This window comes from Kogia breviceps, chromosome 9, assembly GCF_026419965.1.
Source record: "Kogia breviceps isolate mKogBre1 chromosome 9, mKogBre1 haplotype 1, whole genome shotgun sequence".
In the NCBI taxonomy this organism is placed as follows: domain Eukaryota; kingdom Metazoa; phylum Chordata; class Mammalia; order Artiodactyla; family Physeteridae; genus Kogia; species Kogia breviceps.
Genome location: NC_081318.1, coordinates 41,099,284 through 41,118,696, shown reverse-complemented (window position 1 = coordinate 41,118,696; position 19,413 = coordinate 41,099,284). Strand labels below are relative to the sequence as shown.

The 19,413-nt window shown below is 43.5% G+C and overlaps 1 protein-coding gene across 10 annotated transcripts in view; it reads right to left on the bottom strand.

Annotated features, from left to right (window-relative positions):
• The window catches only part of ELMO1 (engulfment and cell motility 1), an 803,227-nt gene that overhangs the window by 70,425 nt on the left and 713,389 nt on the right, over window positions 1–19,413 (bottom strand). For all 10 annotated transcript variants that reach the window (XM_067042328.1, XM_067042327.1, XM_067042330.1 and 7 more), the window contains one exon: window positions 1,675–1,838. In XM_067042328.1, the coding sequence (XP_066898429.1) occupies window positions 1,675–1,838 (164 nt within the window). The remainder of the gene's footprint in view (window positions 1–1,674; window positions 1,839–19,413) is intronic.

The following is a 19,413-nucleotide window of genomic DNA, read 5'->3' as shown; positions in this document are numbered from 1 at the left end:
ATTGATACAGCCACTATGGAGAACAGTATGGAGGTTCCTTAAAAAACTACAAATAGAACTACTATATGACCCAGCAATCCCACTACTGGGCATATACCCTGAGAAAACCATAATTCAAAAAGAGTCATGTACCAAAATGTTCATTGCAGCACTATTTACAATAGCCAGGAGATGGAAGCAACCTAAGTGTCCATCATCGGATGAATGGATAAGGAAGATGTGGCACATATATACAATGGAATATGACTCAGCCACAAAAAGAAACAAAATTGAGTTATTTGTAGTGAGGTGGATGGACCTAGAGTCTGTCATACAGAGTGAAGTAAGTCAGAAAGAGAAAAACAAATACTGTATGCTAACATATATATATGGAATCTAAGAAAAAAAAAAAGGTCATGAAGAACCTAGGGGTAAGATGGGAATGGAGATGCAGACCTACTAGAGAATGGACTTGAGGATGTGGGGAGGGGGAAGAGTAGGCTGTGACAAAGTGAGAGAGTGGCATGGACATATATACACTACCAAACGTAGAATAGATAGCTAGTGGGAAGCAGCTGCAGAACACAGGGAGATCAGCTCAGTGCTTTGTGACCACCTAGAGGGGTGGGATAGGGAGGGTGGGAGGGAGGGAGATGCAAGAGGGAAGAGATATGGGAACATGTGTATATGTATAACTGATTCACTTTGTTATAAAGCAGAAAGTAACACACCATTATAAAGCAATTATACTCCAATAAAGATGTTAAAATAAAAAGAATTAGAGAGAAAGGTTTAAGATGAACTTCATGACACCTATGATGTAAGATAACTTCATCGAAAGCTCAGAAGAAGACTGTGTCCAGTCTTCCAAGGGAACAATAAGAATAAATGTCAAACACTTTCCTTACCCCCAACCCTGTTTCTTATTCCCTTCCCTATAAATAATAAAGTTAACAGTGCTGACCTATCTCTTAGAAAAGAACAAGGGAAGATAAAGAGGGCAATACTAAGAAAGATAAAGCAAACAAAATAATCTAAAACAGTGCTCCTGTTCAAGGTTCAGAACATCTTAAAGATGGAAATTCATGAAATGACACAACCGTTGCAAGTGCATCTAATACAAAGTCCTATAGAAAGGGGCCCCTTGATTCTCCACCTTAGGCCTGTGGGTTGATAGTCACAAAAGCCATAAGAGACGTTCTGACTCAAAACTGAGCCAATGGGGCAGGGAGAAAGTGGGTCTCTCTCTTCCTCTCAAGCTGGCTCTCCCTCCCTCCTACTCATGATACTTCAATGTTCATATTGCTTTAATTATTGGTAGGCCTCACTCTGGCTGGGGCAGAACATCTTGCCACTCAAGGGTACCTACATAGAATATAGCTTCATGGGCAAAACAAAATTGTCCCAAGTATTACAAAAGGTTTCAAACTTTTCAGCTGCAAATTCTTAGAGGACTTGTCAGTAACTGGGTCACTTCTTGGTTTAGATCCACCTGCTAGCACCTGTGCCCATCTCCTCCTAGGCCACCCCTGCCCAGCTTTTCTCAAGGAGTTTCTGAGACTTCAGGAACTGAGTAGAGCTCTTTTGTTGGCCTTCGATAAAGAGCTCACAATACAGCCCAGCTGCGTGATAAGCTTTCACTCTAGAAATGGTGCGTCAGAGCCTTTGAGAAGGTAGAGGTCAGGGGTAACTTACAAAATCGGGCGAGACTGGAAATCTTCCTGGTTCATCCTCTCAGACTGGCGGATTTTCAGGATCTCGGTGTAGCTCAGGTTCTGCAGTTTGCTCTTGAACTGGTCCAGGGAGCTAGGCTTGGTTGTAAGAGCTCTCATAACCTGCTCCTTCACCACCTGCATTACCTGTGAGATTAAAGGAAGACCATAATTTTCCTGGGGATTGACCTTACCCATTCAGAAAAGTCTTCCACAGATAATGGTTCCCTACCCACTGATCCCTTTAGTTTGTACTCTCAGCCCTAACTTCAAGAGTGCTTTTCCAAAGAGTCAACTACCATGATGTACAGCTTCTATTTTCTCCTGTACCGCTGGAACCACAAGGAAGGAGGTGGATTGACTAACTATGAAATTGCGGGGGGACAGCGGGAGACTTGGGGTGGGAGGATATATGCATATTCTTTTGCTTGATATATTATGTGACTGTAAACAATGTAAATTCAAGAACGAAAGAAGTCCAAGCAACAGCTAGAAGTCTGCATAATCATTATTTTTTTTTCCAGGAGAAAATCGCTGAGACACAATTAACTGTGGAAGTTTGGTTGGCACCAGTTCAAGTGAATGTGAAATAATACCCACACCCGCCCCTCCTGGATTGCTTTCCCCATGTAGTTAAGGCCTGAGTGTTCATACAAATGATGTATTTGGAAATGTGCATGTGGTATTGCCTTTGAGCCAAGCACTAAAAAAAAAGGTCTACTGAATTAGAATAGACATATCCCATTGGAAGCCTCAAGAAAGAAGAATATGGTAATTTTCTGCTTTAGGACAGGTCCAGCCCACAAGGAGGCAATTAACCATTGCCTCTGTTAATGTGGATTCATCTTCATCAGAATATCTAGAGCAGGAAAAGACCAGAAAACACACAGAGTAATCCAAGAGACTGTAATCTTGCTGCTTCTTTTTTTAATCTTACATTACAGATGAGAACAACAACTGTTACGCTTGATAACGTACCTACTATGTGCCAGATACTATGGAAGATGCTTTATATATATTCCTTCTCTTAATCTACTCAAATCCATGAAGCAGATATTATCATCTTTTACATTTCCATATGAAGAAACTGAAGCCTCAAAACCTTAAGTTAACTAGTTCAAAATCATACAGCTGATTGGTAGGTGAGTGAGCTGAGATTTGAACTTAGGACTGTAAACACTGTATTATAATGCCCCCCATACCACCATTTTTGGGTCATTTGCAATTTACAAATAAGAAAAAAATCACAAATGCACCTCAATTATGTGCTAGGTTCTGTGCCAGGCACTTGGCTGTTCATCACCTCATTTAATCCTCTTTCCAATACAGTAGTGTAGGTGTTTTTAAACACTATTTTAAAGATAAGAAAAATGGACTCAGTGCTCTGTGGGAAAAGGATCTGAAAAAGAATAGATATATGACTATGCATAACTATATCATTTTGCTGTATGCCTGAAACCAACACAACACTGTAAATCAACTATACTCCAATATAAAATACAAAATTTTTTTAAAAGGTAAGAAAATGGAGACTGAGAAGGATTGAGAACTTGTCCAAGGTCATAGATACCTAGTTGAATTCTAAGATACCCGTATGGTGGACAGAGCATACATTGAGTGTTGAACAGCCCTGGGGTACCTCTCCTGTCACTATAAATGTGATCTTAGTATACTCCTATGGCTTCTAATCAGTTGTTCATTCAACAATTCATGCATGGCGGATACTTCAGTAATTGTTCACTGACTAGTCCCACCAAAATGTCACTTTCATGAAATGTTATTGTAATAGAAGTAACGGTTTTACAGCATGGAAAAGACTGTGGCAATCCAGAACTTTCAAACCTGCCTGATGGCCAGGTGATGGGAAAAATCTCACTACCTTGGGACATATTAGACAGCTGAAATATCCTCCAAACATGGGACAGCTCCTTGCACTTGCTGAGCTCTGCTTAATGGTGCTGCCCCCTCTCTGATGGTGCAGGTTGCTTTCTCCAAGTGTGTGTCTCTCCTATAGCTGTCCTATCATGTGAGGACCTGTCCAGTGATCTGCTGGGGTCTACAGACATCGGGAGGCTGAACAAGAAAGTCAGTCCTCCTTGGTAGCAAAACCCAATATGCCTTCAGAAAAACCTGAGCATCAGGGGAACCCACAAGCCCATGAGTCCCCTCAGCTCAGGGATGCCCCATATCCTCACTCTTTAGTCATCTGCATACACATTGCTTGCAGTGTCCTCGTGCAACCAGGAATCCCATGTCAACTGCATTTTCCTTTAGTCAACTGAACATGGCTGAACCGAGGGTAAGATGAGTCATAGGTGGCTGAGAGACAAACAGGTCTATCTCTTTTCAAGTGATATCAACCCTCATTTTTCCTTATATGCTTCTGACCTTTAGGAATCCATGTTCACAGTTAGAATACTCTCTACTAGGTAACCTATTTGCATTTTAATAGGGGCTATCTGGGAAGCAATATTTTATTAGAAATTAAAAATAGATTAGAAATAAATCTAATGGCAGGAATCTCGGGAAACTTCAGACGAAACAGTGAAGGATAACAGATCTGTATCGTCCACTTATGGATCTGCTTTATCCAGTAGGCACCACTATTCTCAGACGACCTGCGTGCCATGCTTGCCCTGCGAAGAAGAGGTTGCTGGTGACAACAGTGATATAAAGGCATGAAGGCAACTGTCTTCCAGACCACTGACTCATGGGAGTTTCCAGGGCCATGGCTGGGTTGCTCTCTTTGGTATAACTCAACTGGTTATTAGCTTACTATAAATCCGACTGTATTGATAGAAGCTATTAACAGAAAATTGCTTGAGAAGCATTAATTGTGACTTCAACACAGCAAACGTTGCTGAGTGTTTACCATGTGTCTATACTGGGTGGACCGTATAAGGGACATTAAGGACCTTGCCTTAATGTGAACGAAGGGTCTAATAAGAGAGCCAGGATGGACAAAGATCATGACAGCAGAAGTGTGGACAAGATAGAGCAGGTGGAGTGATGAACGCTGCTGGCAGCGTGGGAAGGTATTTCAGAGTAGAAGACATCACATGGATTTTGCAGAAAGAATGGCTGTTCGGTGGTGTGGAAATAGGTAAATAATATGGAAATGACCACATCTTAGCCACTTGGAACCTGGGCTGTATCTGAATTGGAACCAGTTACATAAACATTGTTTCATGCCCCCAGCGTAACGGCAGAGAGGAAAATTTCCAGTTGACCCTCCACCTGATCTGCTTCTTTATTTACTCAGGCAAAATGCTAAATTTGGAATGCTTCACAAATTTTGAAATTGTTACCGTCTCATGTCATGCAGTATAAATGGTGGCTAAATTTGGTCCAGGCTGAATTATAACACTTTTTAGTTTCATGTGAGGGGCACCACAGGAGCTGCCCCTTTCCTCATTTAGAGAAACTCTGAGTTGAGCCAAGGAGGTAACTGTCATCTCCTAATGTTATTTGACCTTCTGGGGAGGTAAGACATGTAAGAGAGACAAAGATATAGCCATTTGAATGCCAAAAACGAAGACGAGATTTTAAAATAGAATCAGGTTAATGCTGAGAGAGTTTTAGAGCTATCTCCACTTCCTTTGTTTTATAGATAAGAAGACAGAGGCCCAGAAGGCCAGGTGATTCCCCTTCTTCATGTGTTTCTTAAGGGGTGTCAGAGATGACAGCCACCAGACTACATGTGGCTAGATACAATGATCATGCTAGTAAATGGGCATGTGACATGAACTGACCAATCAGCATCCTTCTCCAGACTTTCCTGACTTGACTTGAAGCAGAGCTGAAGCATGCTCTTTTCCCCGCAAACTGAGAACTGTAAGACTGTCCCTTAATATTCGGGAAAGTGGAAGATAATGAGACCAATGCCAGTAGAATCAGACAGAAGAAAGTGTGTGTGTGTGTGTGTGTGTGTGTGTGTGTGTGTGTGTGTGAAAGAATGTGTTAATAACGGTGACGCCATATTCAACCACAAAGTCAGTTCAACCCTGACATTTGCTGGTTTGGTTACGTAAGCCTTTCTCTTTTCTTAAAATGGTTTGAATGGGATTCTTGTCACTTTCAACCAAAGATCTCAACAAATACATGCAATGAAGTATGCAGGAGTACCAGCTTACGGGGCCGAGGTTGCCCAGATTGGAGAAAAAATAGGAGAAGGAAGCTGGATAGAAACAACAAACCTGCTTTGGTAAGAAATAACTTAAAAAATCATATTCATTTATATGCTCATGGTTGTACCTTTGCATGGAAATGATGATAATCTCCTACGTAAGTATGGGAAACTTTGCAGCTCTTACTTTTATCTTATGCTTAAAATCCAGTTAGTTTCATTTCTCTAGCTTAAGACTTCGATCCCTGCTAGATGTAAGCATCCATAAGTGGAACAATCCTTTAAATGCCCAGCAATCATTTACACTTCAATTTGAAGAAAATATAGCCCATTTTCTAAGAGTAGGTTGATAAGGGAGATGAGGTCTAGAGGGCCCCGGCCCTAGGGAAAGGGATGCAAGTGGTAGGTATACAGCATAAAACAGCAGCCAAAGACTGGTTTTGTCTACTTCACAGTTTTGCTTGGCACTGGCCATTGACCATTGTACTATGGTCACTCCGTGTGCCAAGCACAGTGACCCCCAAGATAGATGTTATTGTTTTTTTAAGAAGGGACAAAATAGTTAAGTCAACTAGTCTTCTACTCCTTTGCAAAGTAGCTTCTACAAGGATGAGAATTGATGGTATAAAGTCTCTGTTAATGCTCTATGTGTGCGATTTAAATCAACACTCTCACAACCACCATCCTTAACTCTGTCCTCTTTGGAAATTATCAGACCTTTAAACACTGTTTGAAAAACCCACAGATGGTGCTGCAGAGGCATCAGTAAATCAATGAACTTAAAACTTCTTAATTACAACATGTGCTTTGCTACAGTATGTTTTCAAAGAAAATATACTCTTAGAATCTGAATGTGGTATTGACATTATTTCATCAAGGCCCGAAGCATGCCTGCGGTCTGAGCCATGCGTTTCTGGAGTCTTCCCAGCTCATGTTTGCTGTAATAATGTCACATGTTAGATACAAAAGAAGTGGGGGGTCTCATAAGACACTTGTACTTCAAATGGAGAAAACCTTTTGGCTCCTTAGAGTGGATTAAAGGTGTAAGAGCTGGGGATCCCTGAATAGAATCAAGCATGCTGTTGGGCTAACTGTAAGCTCTGGTTTCATTGTTGTTATAACTGAAATGTGCTCCTGACCCACTGAGCCTCCATATGCTTGTGGTCTCGTCACCTCTTTGACCCTGCCTTTAGAAACACAACTTTATCCAGTATCATTCATCCATTCATTCAACAACTGTTTTTGAGCACCTACAATGTACAAGGCCCCGTGAGTGAGCGCTTGTGCTGAACAAACTCCCTCCTGGTCTGGGAGAGTGAAAGACATGCACATACTTGCCTCCCCCAAGAGAGGACGTGACATCACAGTGGAGCAAGGGCAAGGTGTTTATCCCCCCAATACTTACTGAGCCCCTCTCAAGGGCCAGCGGGCTGAGGGTACAGCACTGGGACTTTGGCTGGGGCTTAAGGAGAAGCAAGATGTGGACACAAAGAGGTGCAGGGAAGGAGCCAGTCTTGGTGGGAGAAACTGCATGAGCGAAGGCTCAGAAGGAGGAGAGTACAGCTCTGGGTGGGGAAGAGTGGCTGGTGGTTTCGTTTAGTTGGACAAATGAGGTGGGGCTGCAAGGCAAGGCTGGGCAGATGGTAGATGGCTTTGCTGGTTAAGTTGAAAACCGTGGATTGTTTCTTCTGTTCCTAATGATAAATCACCAGAGGATCTGGGGAGGTATGATGGGATTCAATAATATAAAGTATGTTGGGACACATGCGAAGGAATCTTTATTCCTGGTCCAGCTGGGGAAAGGAGGGATGTCAGCAAAGTCTACATGGTTGATACAAAATTGTCGCTGGGACTTGAAGGATGAATGGGAGTTACGAGGTGAAGGAAGAGGAAAGGGGAATCCAGGCAGAGGGACCGGTAAGAGCAAAGGCAGAAGGTAGGCAGTGCATGACTCAGGTATTAAAGAAAATATGCTTTTGGAGCCCATGTTGGCAGTTTTCAGCAAACAGTTGGGTACTGGTTTCAGGATAGTTTCACAGCCTTTAGAGCTCAGCACACACAATTTTGAAGCCAGGCTGCAGACTTCCTCAAGATACTCAATCCCTCCCAGACTCATTTGCATCATCTATAAACTGGGAGAACGAATCATTTGGGATTCATCAGGTTATTGTTAATGAGATGAAGCCTAACGCCCTTTAAGGTACATTGTAGATATTTAGCAAACCTGAGTTCCCCTTCTCAAGCCTTAGTTTGCTCACGCAAAGCGGAAGCACTGACATAGTAGCATGCATACTACTTTGCATGCTGCTATGTAAGCATAGTACTGATTTCACAGGGTTGTTGAAAAATCTATTCAAGATATTACAAGCAAAGTACCTGATACATTAAATGGAACATACTAGAATCACAACAAATGTGAATTCTCTTACCATCTGGTAATGAAATTATGTCAGAGGTTTCTCCTATAAAAATATTCCCAGACCACATCTGTATCACCTGGGAACTTGCTAGAAATTCAACTTCTCAGCCCACCTCAGACCCACCAAATGAGAAACTCTAGGAGTGGGCCTAGGAATCAGTGTTTCAACAGCTGCTCCGGGTGATTCTGATGCACCCTCAAGTGTGAGAACCTCTGATCTCAGCAGACATCCAGCACCACTTCTGAGCCTTCAGTATGGCCTCTGTAGCAATTCTTGTCATATCACTGTAAAGCAGTTAAGTTAGTGATTGGTGTACCTTTCACCCCATCTAGATTGTAAATCCCTGGAAAGGAGGCACCGTTTCTTATTTGTATTGTGGCCCACGGTACTTAGCAAGTATCTTCCAGACTGTAATGATTCATATGTTCAATATCAAAGATCCTCAGGCTCCTACCTTTCAATCTGTAGAATTAAACAAATGCATCCTTAACAGAACTGTAAGACTGTCACCAGGGTTTTCAAAGAGCACTTTTATACAGCCTAAAGAATAATGTTTGTGGCTTTGAGATGGTGTCGTAGGGTTCCAGAGGTCATTCTGGGCTTCCTTCCAGAGCTGAGCTGGAAGGGGCTGATGTGAAGCCGAGCGGAGGGTTTCTGCAGAAGCCACAGCAGTACACCACTAAAGGAGGGTCATTGTTTACAAAACAGTGCAATTTCCCGGATCCGCGGTGCCCATTAAACGGATTTATCTTCATAATGGAGAGAAAAGGCTGTCTTGGAGAAGACAGATGCCAACGCAGTCCAGCTTTAAAATGACTCATGGGGGACAGTTCTCATCACTGGGCTTCAGGACTGGATCAGTTTTATTCCCAAGAATGTTCTTTACACAAAACAAAATGACAGAAGGCTCACAAGGACCAAAAGATTGGAGGGAGTCATCCTGAAGAGGGGTCTTGGGGAAGGAAGACCCCAAGTACTCATGTGTAGGCAGGATACCTTCCTGGAGACTGGGATCACTTTGGGGGGCTACTCTCCAAGGTTAGAATATGGGGAGAAGTGGCCTTGCCCAGAAAAAGTTCGAGAAGTTAGGGTAAAAACTGGTGACTTACCTGGCAGGGACAATTACTGACCCAGATGTAGGCTGTCGATTTTCCCCTCCACCCTCCAGAGGTCTTTAAAATTAGGACAACTGGAAACTAAAGATGATTTTTCTTTGTCGTTTTGCCATGGCTGGGGAGTGGACTGCCTAAGCCAGTCCACGCAAACGAGAGTTTGTGCTGTGTAGTGTCAAGTGTATTGACACTTGAACAAAAGAGTAAAATAAAAATGCTTTCTGGGCCCAGGGAGCAGCATTTAAATTTTCTGTATTTATTTTGGGGGCAGTTTGGCATAGAGCAGAGATTGGAAAACTTCTCTTAAAGGCCAGGTAATAAATATTTTAGGCTTTGTGGATCATATAGTGTCTGTAGTAACTAATCAGCTCTGCTGTGGTGCCGTGAAAGTGGCAACAGATAATATGTAATGATGAGCGTGGCTGTGTCCCAGTGAAACCTGATTTGACAAGACAGGTGGTGGGCTGGGCTTGGCCTGCAGGTGGTTGTTTTCTTATTTATTTTATTTATTTATTTTTTTGTCGTTGGTACGCGGGCCTCTCACTGTTGTGGCTTCCCCCGCTGCGGAGTGCAGGCTCCGGACGCGCAGGCTCAGCGGCCACGGCCCATGGCCCCAGCCACGCCGCGGCATGCGGGATCCCCCCAGACCGTGCACGAACCCGCGTCCCCTGCATCTGCAGGCGGATTCTCAACCACTGCGCCACCGGGGAAGCCCCGGTGGTTGTTTACCAAGCCCTGGTATGGAAGAAAAATGCCTGGTTTTAGAGTCAGGCAGCGCTCATTTCAAAGTCTGCCTCGGTCACTCACTTAGCTTGGCAAATTGCTCCAGCTTCTCTGAATCTGTTTCCTTGTCTATAAAGTGGAGGTGAATAGCTTTAGTTAGGATTAGAAGATGCACAGCATTGACCTCAATACATTATACCCATCATTATGAGGCTTCCTGTGAATCACAGTCCTAAAGACGGCTTCTCCAAAGGAAAAAAAATCTTCCTTGCAGCATGCAAACAACCTCATGACCATCCGGGGGGTTCCTAACATGTGCAGGGCAATTCAAGATTATATTTACGTTGCATTGAGTACAATTGATTCAGACAGATTAAAGAGTTGGCTTTTTAAACAGTGTTCTCAACTCTCCCCCTGAATGGTTTCAGGGACTGGAAGATACTTTGGCCCACTTTTGCATCTTTCTGCCATACCTCCCACTGGGGTTTGACCAGTGCAGTCCCCTGCTGACGGGTCTGGCTCTCCAGGGCCCCTTGGGGTCGGCTTAATGTAAATGAACAGAAACTGTTCTGAAATCACAGAGGGTCAGCTCAGTTGGTGTGCAACCTCCAGCTCATCCTCGATTTCATCATATGTCCTCAATTATACCAGATGAATTTGAAATAGTTTGTTCATTAATAAAGGCAAAAAAGTGCCTCTGCACTTCACAGAGGATGTGATCTAATCCTGGCATGCAGTAATCATAAGAATCAGCAAGCTGGGGCTTCCCTGGTGGCACAGTGGTTGAGAATCCTCTTGCCGATGCAGGAGACACGGGTTCATGCCCCGGTCCGGGAAGATCCCACATGCCGCGGAGCGGCTGGGCCCGTGAGCCATGGCCGCTGAGCCTGCGCGTCCACAGCCTGTGCTCCGTAACGGGAGAGGCCACAACAGTGAGAGGCCCGCGTACCACAAAAAAAAAAAAAAAAAAAAAAAAAAAAAGAATCAGCAAGCTATTTAACTTATCCTTGTCTCTGTTGCTCCAGTGGGTCTTAAAAGCCCTCTGAGGTCTAAGCTCCTGTGGGCATCCCTCTGAGGGGTTGATGATGACCTAATTCTGGGCAAAAGGCCAGTGCTGTGTGTGACGCGGGCAGTGAGGTCACCATGACTGCTCTTAAGATGGCATTTCCGAACCCAGCAAATACTAGGCTTGTTATGCATCACATTAAAAGCCGAGATTTGTACCCAAGAGCTGAGAATAAGAACAGTTCGCTGTAGACTGGGACTGTCCATTGGTTTCACTTCTCCCAAGTTAGAGTCTGGAATGCAAACTGCTTATAGCCAAGGCCTGTTCTCGGGACGCCACGTATCTGTACTATGCCCGTAATGCAACTCTGGGTTACATTATGTCTTTGGTGAGTGATGAAAAACTAGGTAGCAATGATCAAAATAATGGAACCACCTGGGCTTAGGAACCTGAATGTTCATGAAAGTTGGGAACTTTGCTCTGAGGATTATCGTTTTCAGGAGTGGTGTGATGTTTACTCACCTCTTGAATATCTGTTCCTTCCTCTACTTCACGTCATTCTCACTGACTCGTCCCTGGACCCCTGCCCCATTACCTGTCCATGTTTACCCAACAACCTCTGACTTCAACTTTACCCCTTCCAGCCCCTCCTCACGGAGGCCAGATTATTTCCCAAATGCAAATCTGATCACATCATTTGCTTGGTTCAGCACTGCCTGTGGGTGAAGACCAGCTCCTCTAGTGTGACCACATGGGCCCTCGAGGTTACCTTCCGCTCCCACCCCCCCAACCGATGCCTCCTACTTGGAACCACCCTTCAGACCCCATGACCTAGCCGCACTGAGATCCTCTCAGTGCCTTGAGCTTCACCCCGTGCCTTCATTTGTGCTCTTCCTTCCACCTGTGACTAATGCCCTCCTTTCTAATACTTGCTCATTCTTCAATTCTAGAAATCCATTTCTGACCTGCAGCCCTCCCCCTAAAGGCAATGTAGGACCACATATTCTCCCATCATAGGACTGTCCCATAATGTCATGGGCTGTGTCCTTGGTTACTCTTGCATATCCAGAGTCTGCATGATCCGATCACATAGTAATTGACAAAATGTCTCTTTAATTTATGACTGATGGACTTGACAAATGATTAAAATAAAGAAATAGCCTCAAAATCAGTAATTCCCAACCCTCAGTCTACAACAAAATTTAAAACGTACCTTTGCCTGGCCTCACCCCCAGAGATTCTGATTCATCTGGTCTGGAATGGGTTCCAGACACTGGTCATGCTCTACAAAGCTGCCCAGCGGGTACTAATGTGCAGCTGGACTTGAGGGCTACTGGTCTAAATGAGGAGGCCTAAGAAGGTAAGAAGGAGCTATGATGGTTGCCATTCCTAGGAAAAGAGAAAGGGACATGCGACCTTCCCTCAGAAATGTCAATGTAACTTACAGATGAGGAGCCCAGACCTCAGCTTGTTGCTGCCCTCAGTTCCCCCAAGGGGTGGCCTTCAGGTACCAGCTACAGTGGGGACAAGATGAGTGCTCTCACCTGGGAAGTTACAGAGATGGTCAGGAGAGAGTGTCTGCTCTGAACATGCTTGGGCAGGGCTCTTAGAAGCCACCTCCACTCGGTGGGCTGCTTCTCACCGAGGCAGCCACAGCCACTGTGGTGAGAGCACCTGCCTACCTGGCTCAGGTGCCACCTAAGGGCTTTCTTTAGCAAGGGCAGCCGCCGTCTCCCCAGTAAACCCACAATCCCCTGGGCATCAAGCAGCATCAGTGTTTCCGGATACAGGGCAGTAGCCTGAGTGCCGACCCTGAGCGGGCAAGCCTGTGGTCCAGACGGGCCTGGGGAACCTGACAGAGGATTATTATTAGAGAGAGTATAGAAGATGACTTTTCAGACTCACCCGGAGAGCAAAGCAGATGGCACCAGAGCAGTTAGAAAGGGAGCTAGCTGCTTGGTACTGCTGTTTGCTTGCTGAGAACGTCCCCTGGTTTTAGCTACAAATAAAGTGGGAATCAGATAGCGGGGGTAGTGATGCTTTGGCAGCTTCAAGCATCCTGAGAATCTGATCATAATCCAAACTGAGAGCTCCGAGGGCTTTGCCATTAGCCCCCCAAAAAACTCATTCCACAATGCCTGACCTGCGATTCCGCCCAGGTGCTATCTGGGTGATTTCACATTCCAAAGTCTAAGACACAAAGAGCTGCCCTCCTCCTCACAAGAAGGCATTTTAATTTAAGGTTTCAGGCATGTTTATAGCCAGTAAAAGAAATAAACCTTTCAACCAGCAATTAGTCTTAAAATCAATTAGTGCTGGGTTTGTTGAAGAACAAAGGATATGGAAGAAACATCCTTCTCACTTTCTACAGCAACCACAGGAAGCCAGCTCAAAAGAGGAAACAGAAAAGGTGACTTTTGGGATCACTGCCTTCCCTCTGTATCCTGCCCTTGAGGGGAGAGAGATCAAGAGGCAAACAGTCCTGTGACCAAGCCTGCTTTCCCCACTGAAATGGGGAGTCAAATTAGTACAGCAATCAGGCTAGATTTGCAGGTGAGCTAACTGAAGGCTCTGTTGGACAGCAGGAAGCTATTTTCACTAGTGTCTGAGGATGCTGGCCTCAGGCAAGCAAAATCCACACCAATCATATTAGTGGGTGGCATTTAATCCACAGCTTTGAATAAACAATATGTCAAGTAAGTCAGTCAAAATATGGGACCATGAATGGTGAGAAAGGCAGAAGCCAACAGGGCTGGTTTTCTGGCAAAGAAGGTTGAAATAGTCTCTTCCAATAGCTTTGAGGGAAAATGGCTACAAATTTTTAATAATTCTGCTACTGTTGGTTTTCTAATGCTCGTTTACCAAACTTAGCCATACTTTGTCAAGCTCAAGTGTTGAAAGCAAAGACTTAGGCAAATCTTCTGAAAGTTACAAAGAATGACCTTCCCAACGGGCCAGTCTCCCAAACTAGAGTTGCTACTGAGGTGCTGTGCTCCAAGGTACCTTGGCTGACCACGGTGGGGGGTAGGGGCTGGACTGCCGCTCTCAGGAGCTCCCCAAAAGCAGGGGAGGAATTTTATGGAAGAAGTAACTGAGCGTGAAAGGAGTTTTCTTTTTTAAGTTCCACAATGATGATGCCCAAATACACGGTATTAAATGATAAGCAATTTCCTAGGTCTATTCATGGATAAATGGCATCCACAGATATCCCTTTAAACATTAGGGGCTGTTTGCCAACAAATCTGAGATCCAATCACTGCCCTTCTTCACTCATTCATGGGTAAGATGTGAAGAAAAGCAGTGAACGGTGACCGTCTGCTCATGTGCTGAGCTTCCCCCATGTGTCTCAACCTCTGTGGATGGTGGGATTTTATCTAATTCATCTCTGTGTGTCCAGCATCCAGTATGAGTTTCAAAAATATTCGCAGAGTGAATGAATGAGCTAAACGGAAAATGGACAGAAAAGATATCAGATAAATCAGCCCCAAACTACTCTAAAGTTAGTCACCATTAAGAAATAAATGCATTGTCTACTGTCTCACACGGAGGGGGAATCCTGAAGCCTCACACATTCGGCTCCCCCAGCATACTTTGCATAAGCTGCTAAACAGCGACAAACGAAAGGGGACAATGTGCCCCTCTGGAAGGGAGATTTAATAAACTTTTCGTAAGCAGACTGCTCAGGCAAGACCACAGGGGATACGCGGTGGGAAAGGCAAGGTCTGGCTTCTATAAGCCAGCTCTGCCACCAGGCAAGTCTCCCGAACTCAGAGGACATAGGAATCGCTGCTTTGGCAAGTCACTCTAGAAGGACAGTGCCACCAAAACGAAAGTCTTGGTGGATGCTCCTCAGCACACACACCGGGCAGGGGGGATGGCCATGCAGTGGGACTTAAAGTAAGCAGAGCCCACTGGTCTAAACTCTGACACACAGGGAAAGAATGTTCTTGCCACACTTGTCCAAATACTTTTCCCCTTCAGTATGCATCAAATTAAGAGTGCGATATTTTTTTCCCACTCAGTAGTCTTACTTCATAAAAAAAGTAATTATAAACTTTAAAATTATGAAATATTTCAAACAGAAAATAATACGGCAGATAATCATCCAGCATGGCAATTTTACTTATGTCAACATTTTGCCGTATTTGTTTTAGATGTCTTTTTTAAAGACACAAAATGCCATAGGTGTCATTCTTTCCTCATTCTCCTATTGCCAGAGATATATTCTTTCTGTAGATATTTTTATAATTCTACATATGCCTTACCCATAAATAACATGTAGTATTTTCTTGTGTTTTTACAGTTTAAAAATGGTATATCGAATGTTTGTTTCTATAGTTTACAGTGTGATATTATAAGTGGACCATTCTTTGTTGAGAAATTTAGAACACTATGGTATGCTTTTTAATTTCCAAATAGATTCAGCTGAATCATCAACAAACACCTTAAGAGGAAATATGTTTTATTTTCTAAATTTTCTCTAATAAGTTGTCAATTCTGGGTATTGCATTAGAAGCTTTAGAAGTACAGTTGACCATTGAACAACATGGGTTTGAACCCTGTGGATCCACTTATCCATGGATTCTTTTCAACAGTAAATACTGCAGCACTACATGATTTAGAGTTGGTTGAATCCTTAGATGTGGAGCCACGGATATGAAGGAACTGCCCAAACTGTATGTCATATGTGGATTCTGGACAGTGCAGAGGGTTGGCGTCCTAACCCCCATGTAGTTCAAGGGTCAGCTGTATATGTTCAGTCCTGTATTAGCTCAGCTAGCATTTGTCAGGCATCTAATACATGCTAATCACTGGCTGAAGTGCTGGCAACACAAAAACCAGATCCAATGCTCATTCTTGCAGAACTCAAAGGCAGTTAGTGGGAGGTAGGTGTATAAACAAATAATAACAGTGGCCCTCAATAGGCGCTATTATGGGTATGAGTTACCAATATAATTTGGGGGCAGGGAAAGCAAAGTGATGATTTAGCACACTACTGGTTTTTACGCATACAAACATATTTCTATTCTTGCCCGATTGTTTCAAGGACTGCACTTCTCAGAGTGTACTGAAATTATGTATTCACTACTGGTTTCCCGTAGGACCCTGAGTCCTTTGAAGGAAGAGACTATACCTCATTTTTCTTTTTATAACTAGTGGATTTTAAAATTTCTCATACCTGGGAAATTTCCCCCTCAGTCTAGTAAACCGAAGGTCAATTTGACTTGACCTGGGGTCAAACCTGTGTGATGGTTTTAAGCAGAGGGAAAGAGGGTGTTTATAACAGTAGCAATGATAGATTAACTCTGGTTAACACACTAGTGTACCAACATCCTGCTGTATTTCTCCCAGATGGTTGTAAACTGTGACATCTCATAAATCCCCAGGCCTTTTCTTTTCTGTGGCTGGTTATTACACAGTCCCAGGGCAGAAGAACACTTCCCAAACTAAAGTAATTGTGAGTCATCTTTAAAGGAGAACCTGTCAACCACCACGGCCACAAAGCTCAGACAATTAAAACAGCCCCAAATGCCCTGATTCTGCAAAATCCTTAGTCATTTGGTGGTTTGGAGCTAATGCACCCAAGGAAGATCTGAAATGGTTCTTGTGTTTTTTCCACTCAATACCTCTTCCTTTCTGCTCGTTCACTATATCTCTCTCAGTTGGATGAAGGCAGCTATTGCCACAGTTTCCAGAAATCCACTGGGTCTGCCATGCTTTCACCTGAATGTGATTCCCCCCTTACTGACGGGTCCTTTGGAGGAAACAGCATAGATGGCAATTATATGGCATATATACCATCATTCTTCTCTCCCATGACAATGGCCGACATGACTAATCTATCATGGCACTTTTATTTCCTGCTGAACCAGGACTCTGTCTGCAGGCAGTCCCTACCAATCAATTGAATTTGGTATTCACAAGAGCACCCACCCATCATCTCTGAAGCAACTGATGTTGGTCAGTAATAGTTAACCTTATCTAATACATTTGACTGTTCAATAACTTTGCATTAGACTTTCTTAAAAGTCCCAATGATCCAGACCAAATTTTTTCAGGGCCTGAAATTATGTTCAGTTTTATGACCTTGTGAAAGTTGTTCAGCCCAATAGCTAAACAGTATTTCTATCTCACTTACCATCTTGGCAATTGAAGCCAATACTAACACCTTTGGAAATGATGTACTGTCCAGGGAAAGGACTTAGTCATGGGCCTAAGAACAGTGCCAAACACTCAGGAGGGCCTGACACATTTGTTGAATGGATAAAATAGTGGGAAGACATGGGTCTCCTTGTTCAAACTGTAGGCCTTCTGATGTTAAACATAATCGCCTTTTCCCTTCTTTTCAAATTTCAATTAGCATGAACATCTGACAGGTGAAAGCTAGAGTCCAAGAATTTTCTGGGGATTAGCGGGGAGGAAGATGATATCTGTTTTGCCCAGTGGTGTCTGCTGATGGGATAAGCAGAATCACTGTCTCCTAAAGGAATGCTTGAGGACCTGCAGGAGCCAAAGATTTTAGGACCGAAAGGGGACAAGTGTCATGAAGACGGTACAGAAGATGATAGTCCTTTGGAACCAAACTTGAAACCTGGTGACTTCAATTAATTGGTAGCCATCCATTTTTCTGTGCAGGTTGGAAACCATGGGCTGCTATGCACAGGTGCACAAGGATTGATGAGTTGCTGAAAGAGCCATGACACAGAAAATGTTACAAAGTGTTTATTGGTATTTGTCCAAACTTCTTTTTCCAAGATCTCATATTGTCAGAGTGACTTCTCCTTCTGTTTTATCTGCTTTGAGTATAAGAAATGAAAAGTCCTTGCCCTCAAGGCATTAAGTACTGCCCAATAACTTTTCCCAAGCCAATAACTATATTGTCTAAAAGTGGAGGTGAGGCTTCTAGGACATCTCAAGAAGGATCATGGAAGTTACAGAAAAATTCAGCCCTAGCAATAAATAAATGAATGGATGACTAAGTGAATAAAAGAGACAAACAAATAAATGGGAGTGAGTTAGAACTGAAGAGTAGATGCGTCTCTCCACAATACTATCTGCTGTGCCCCTCTTTCTACACAGGGTACTGTACTAGCCAGTAGAAAATGGGGGTGAGGTAGGCAGAGAGATACAGGACTCAGCACATACAAGAAATTATATATAACTTCACAATTCTACAACTTTTGATTGGGTAGAACTATAGAGGTCAGGTTGCAGCATATGCCAAGGTAGAATTAAGTGACTTACTCAAAATCACACACTAGACAGTGGCACAGTAGCAATTTGAGCCGAAAGCTCCTGACTCCTACCTGGCAGGGGAGATCACTTCCAGCTGGGGTGGTTAGGAAGCATTGTATGAACAGGGCAGGTTCTGGGTGGGGTCCTGCAGGATGGGTATGATTTAGATCTAAAAAGAGAAGTGAGGGGGATGGGCTTTCGAAGCCAATAGAAAGGCAGATGCTCAAGATCACTTTGGCTTTAGTGAAAGGAAAACAGCAAGCCCTGGAGTCAGGCAGAACTGGGTTTGATTCTTGGCTCTCTCACTTTTACCATCTATGTGTCCTGGAGCAAATTTATGAATCTCCCTAAGCCTCAGGTCCCCAATAAACTGGAGATTACAGTGTAGACCTTGCAGTGTGGTGTAAGGATTAAAGGAATGCTTGTTGAGCAGCTTCTTTGAGACTAGACATACATGATGGTTATTGTTTATTCTTATTCACTTAGGGAGAGGGGTAGGAAGTAAGCTGTGAGGGACAGGTCAGGATCAAACTATGAATGCCTGTAGCTGCCAAGTAGAAGAATCTGAACTGTATCTTGAAGGAAGTGATGAAAAATTAAGATCTTTGAGCAAAGGAACAAAGTCATAAAGTCAAACATTAATAACTAAACCAGGATACCTAGTGCCTACCTAGCTTTGCATTTTTCTTCTTATCCTGTCTCCTGTGTAACTTTGGGCTCATCCTCTCATCTCTATTTTCCCCCACAAACTGGATTTGGGCATCCTTGTAACTTTTGAATTGAGCATTTTGGATGGGCTAGTGAAAAAATGCCCTCTAAAAAGGGGTTTATTTATCTTTTGGAAATAAATATTCCTAAAGTCTCGGGCCAGGAGTTGCCAATGGAACTTCAGAGATGCTTTCTGTCAGTAATAGGGAGAGAAGGTCCGTTCTGGAAAGTATAAAACAAGGTGCTGTGCCCAGTTTGGGGATACCACTAAAAGGCCAGCACTCTAATTAGCACTGAGACATTTTCTCTATAACTTCAAGATCAATGTAACTCTTCCTTATTGTCCCACCTAAAGGACAGAAAGAGGCAAAGAGGCAAAATCTTGAGTAAA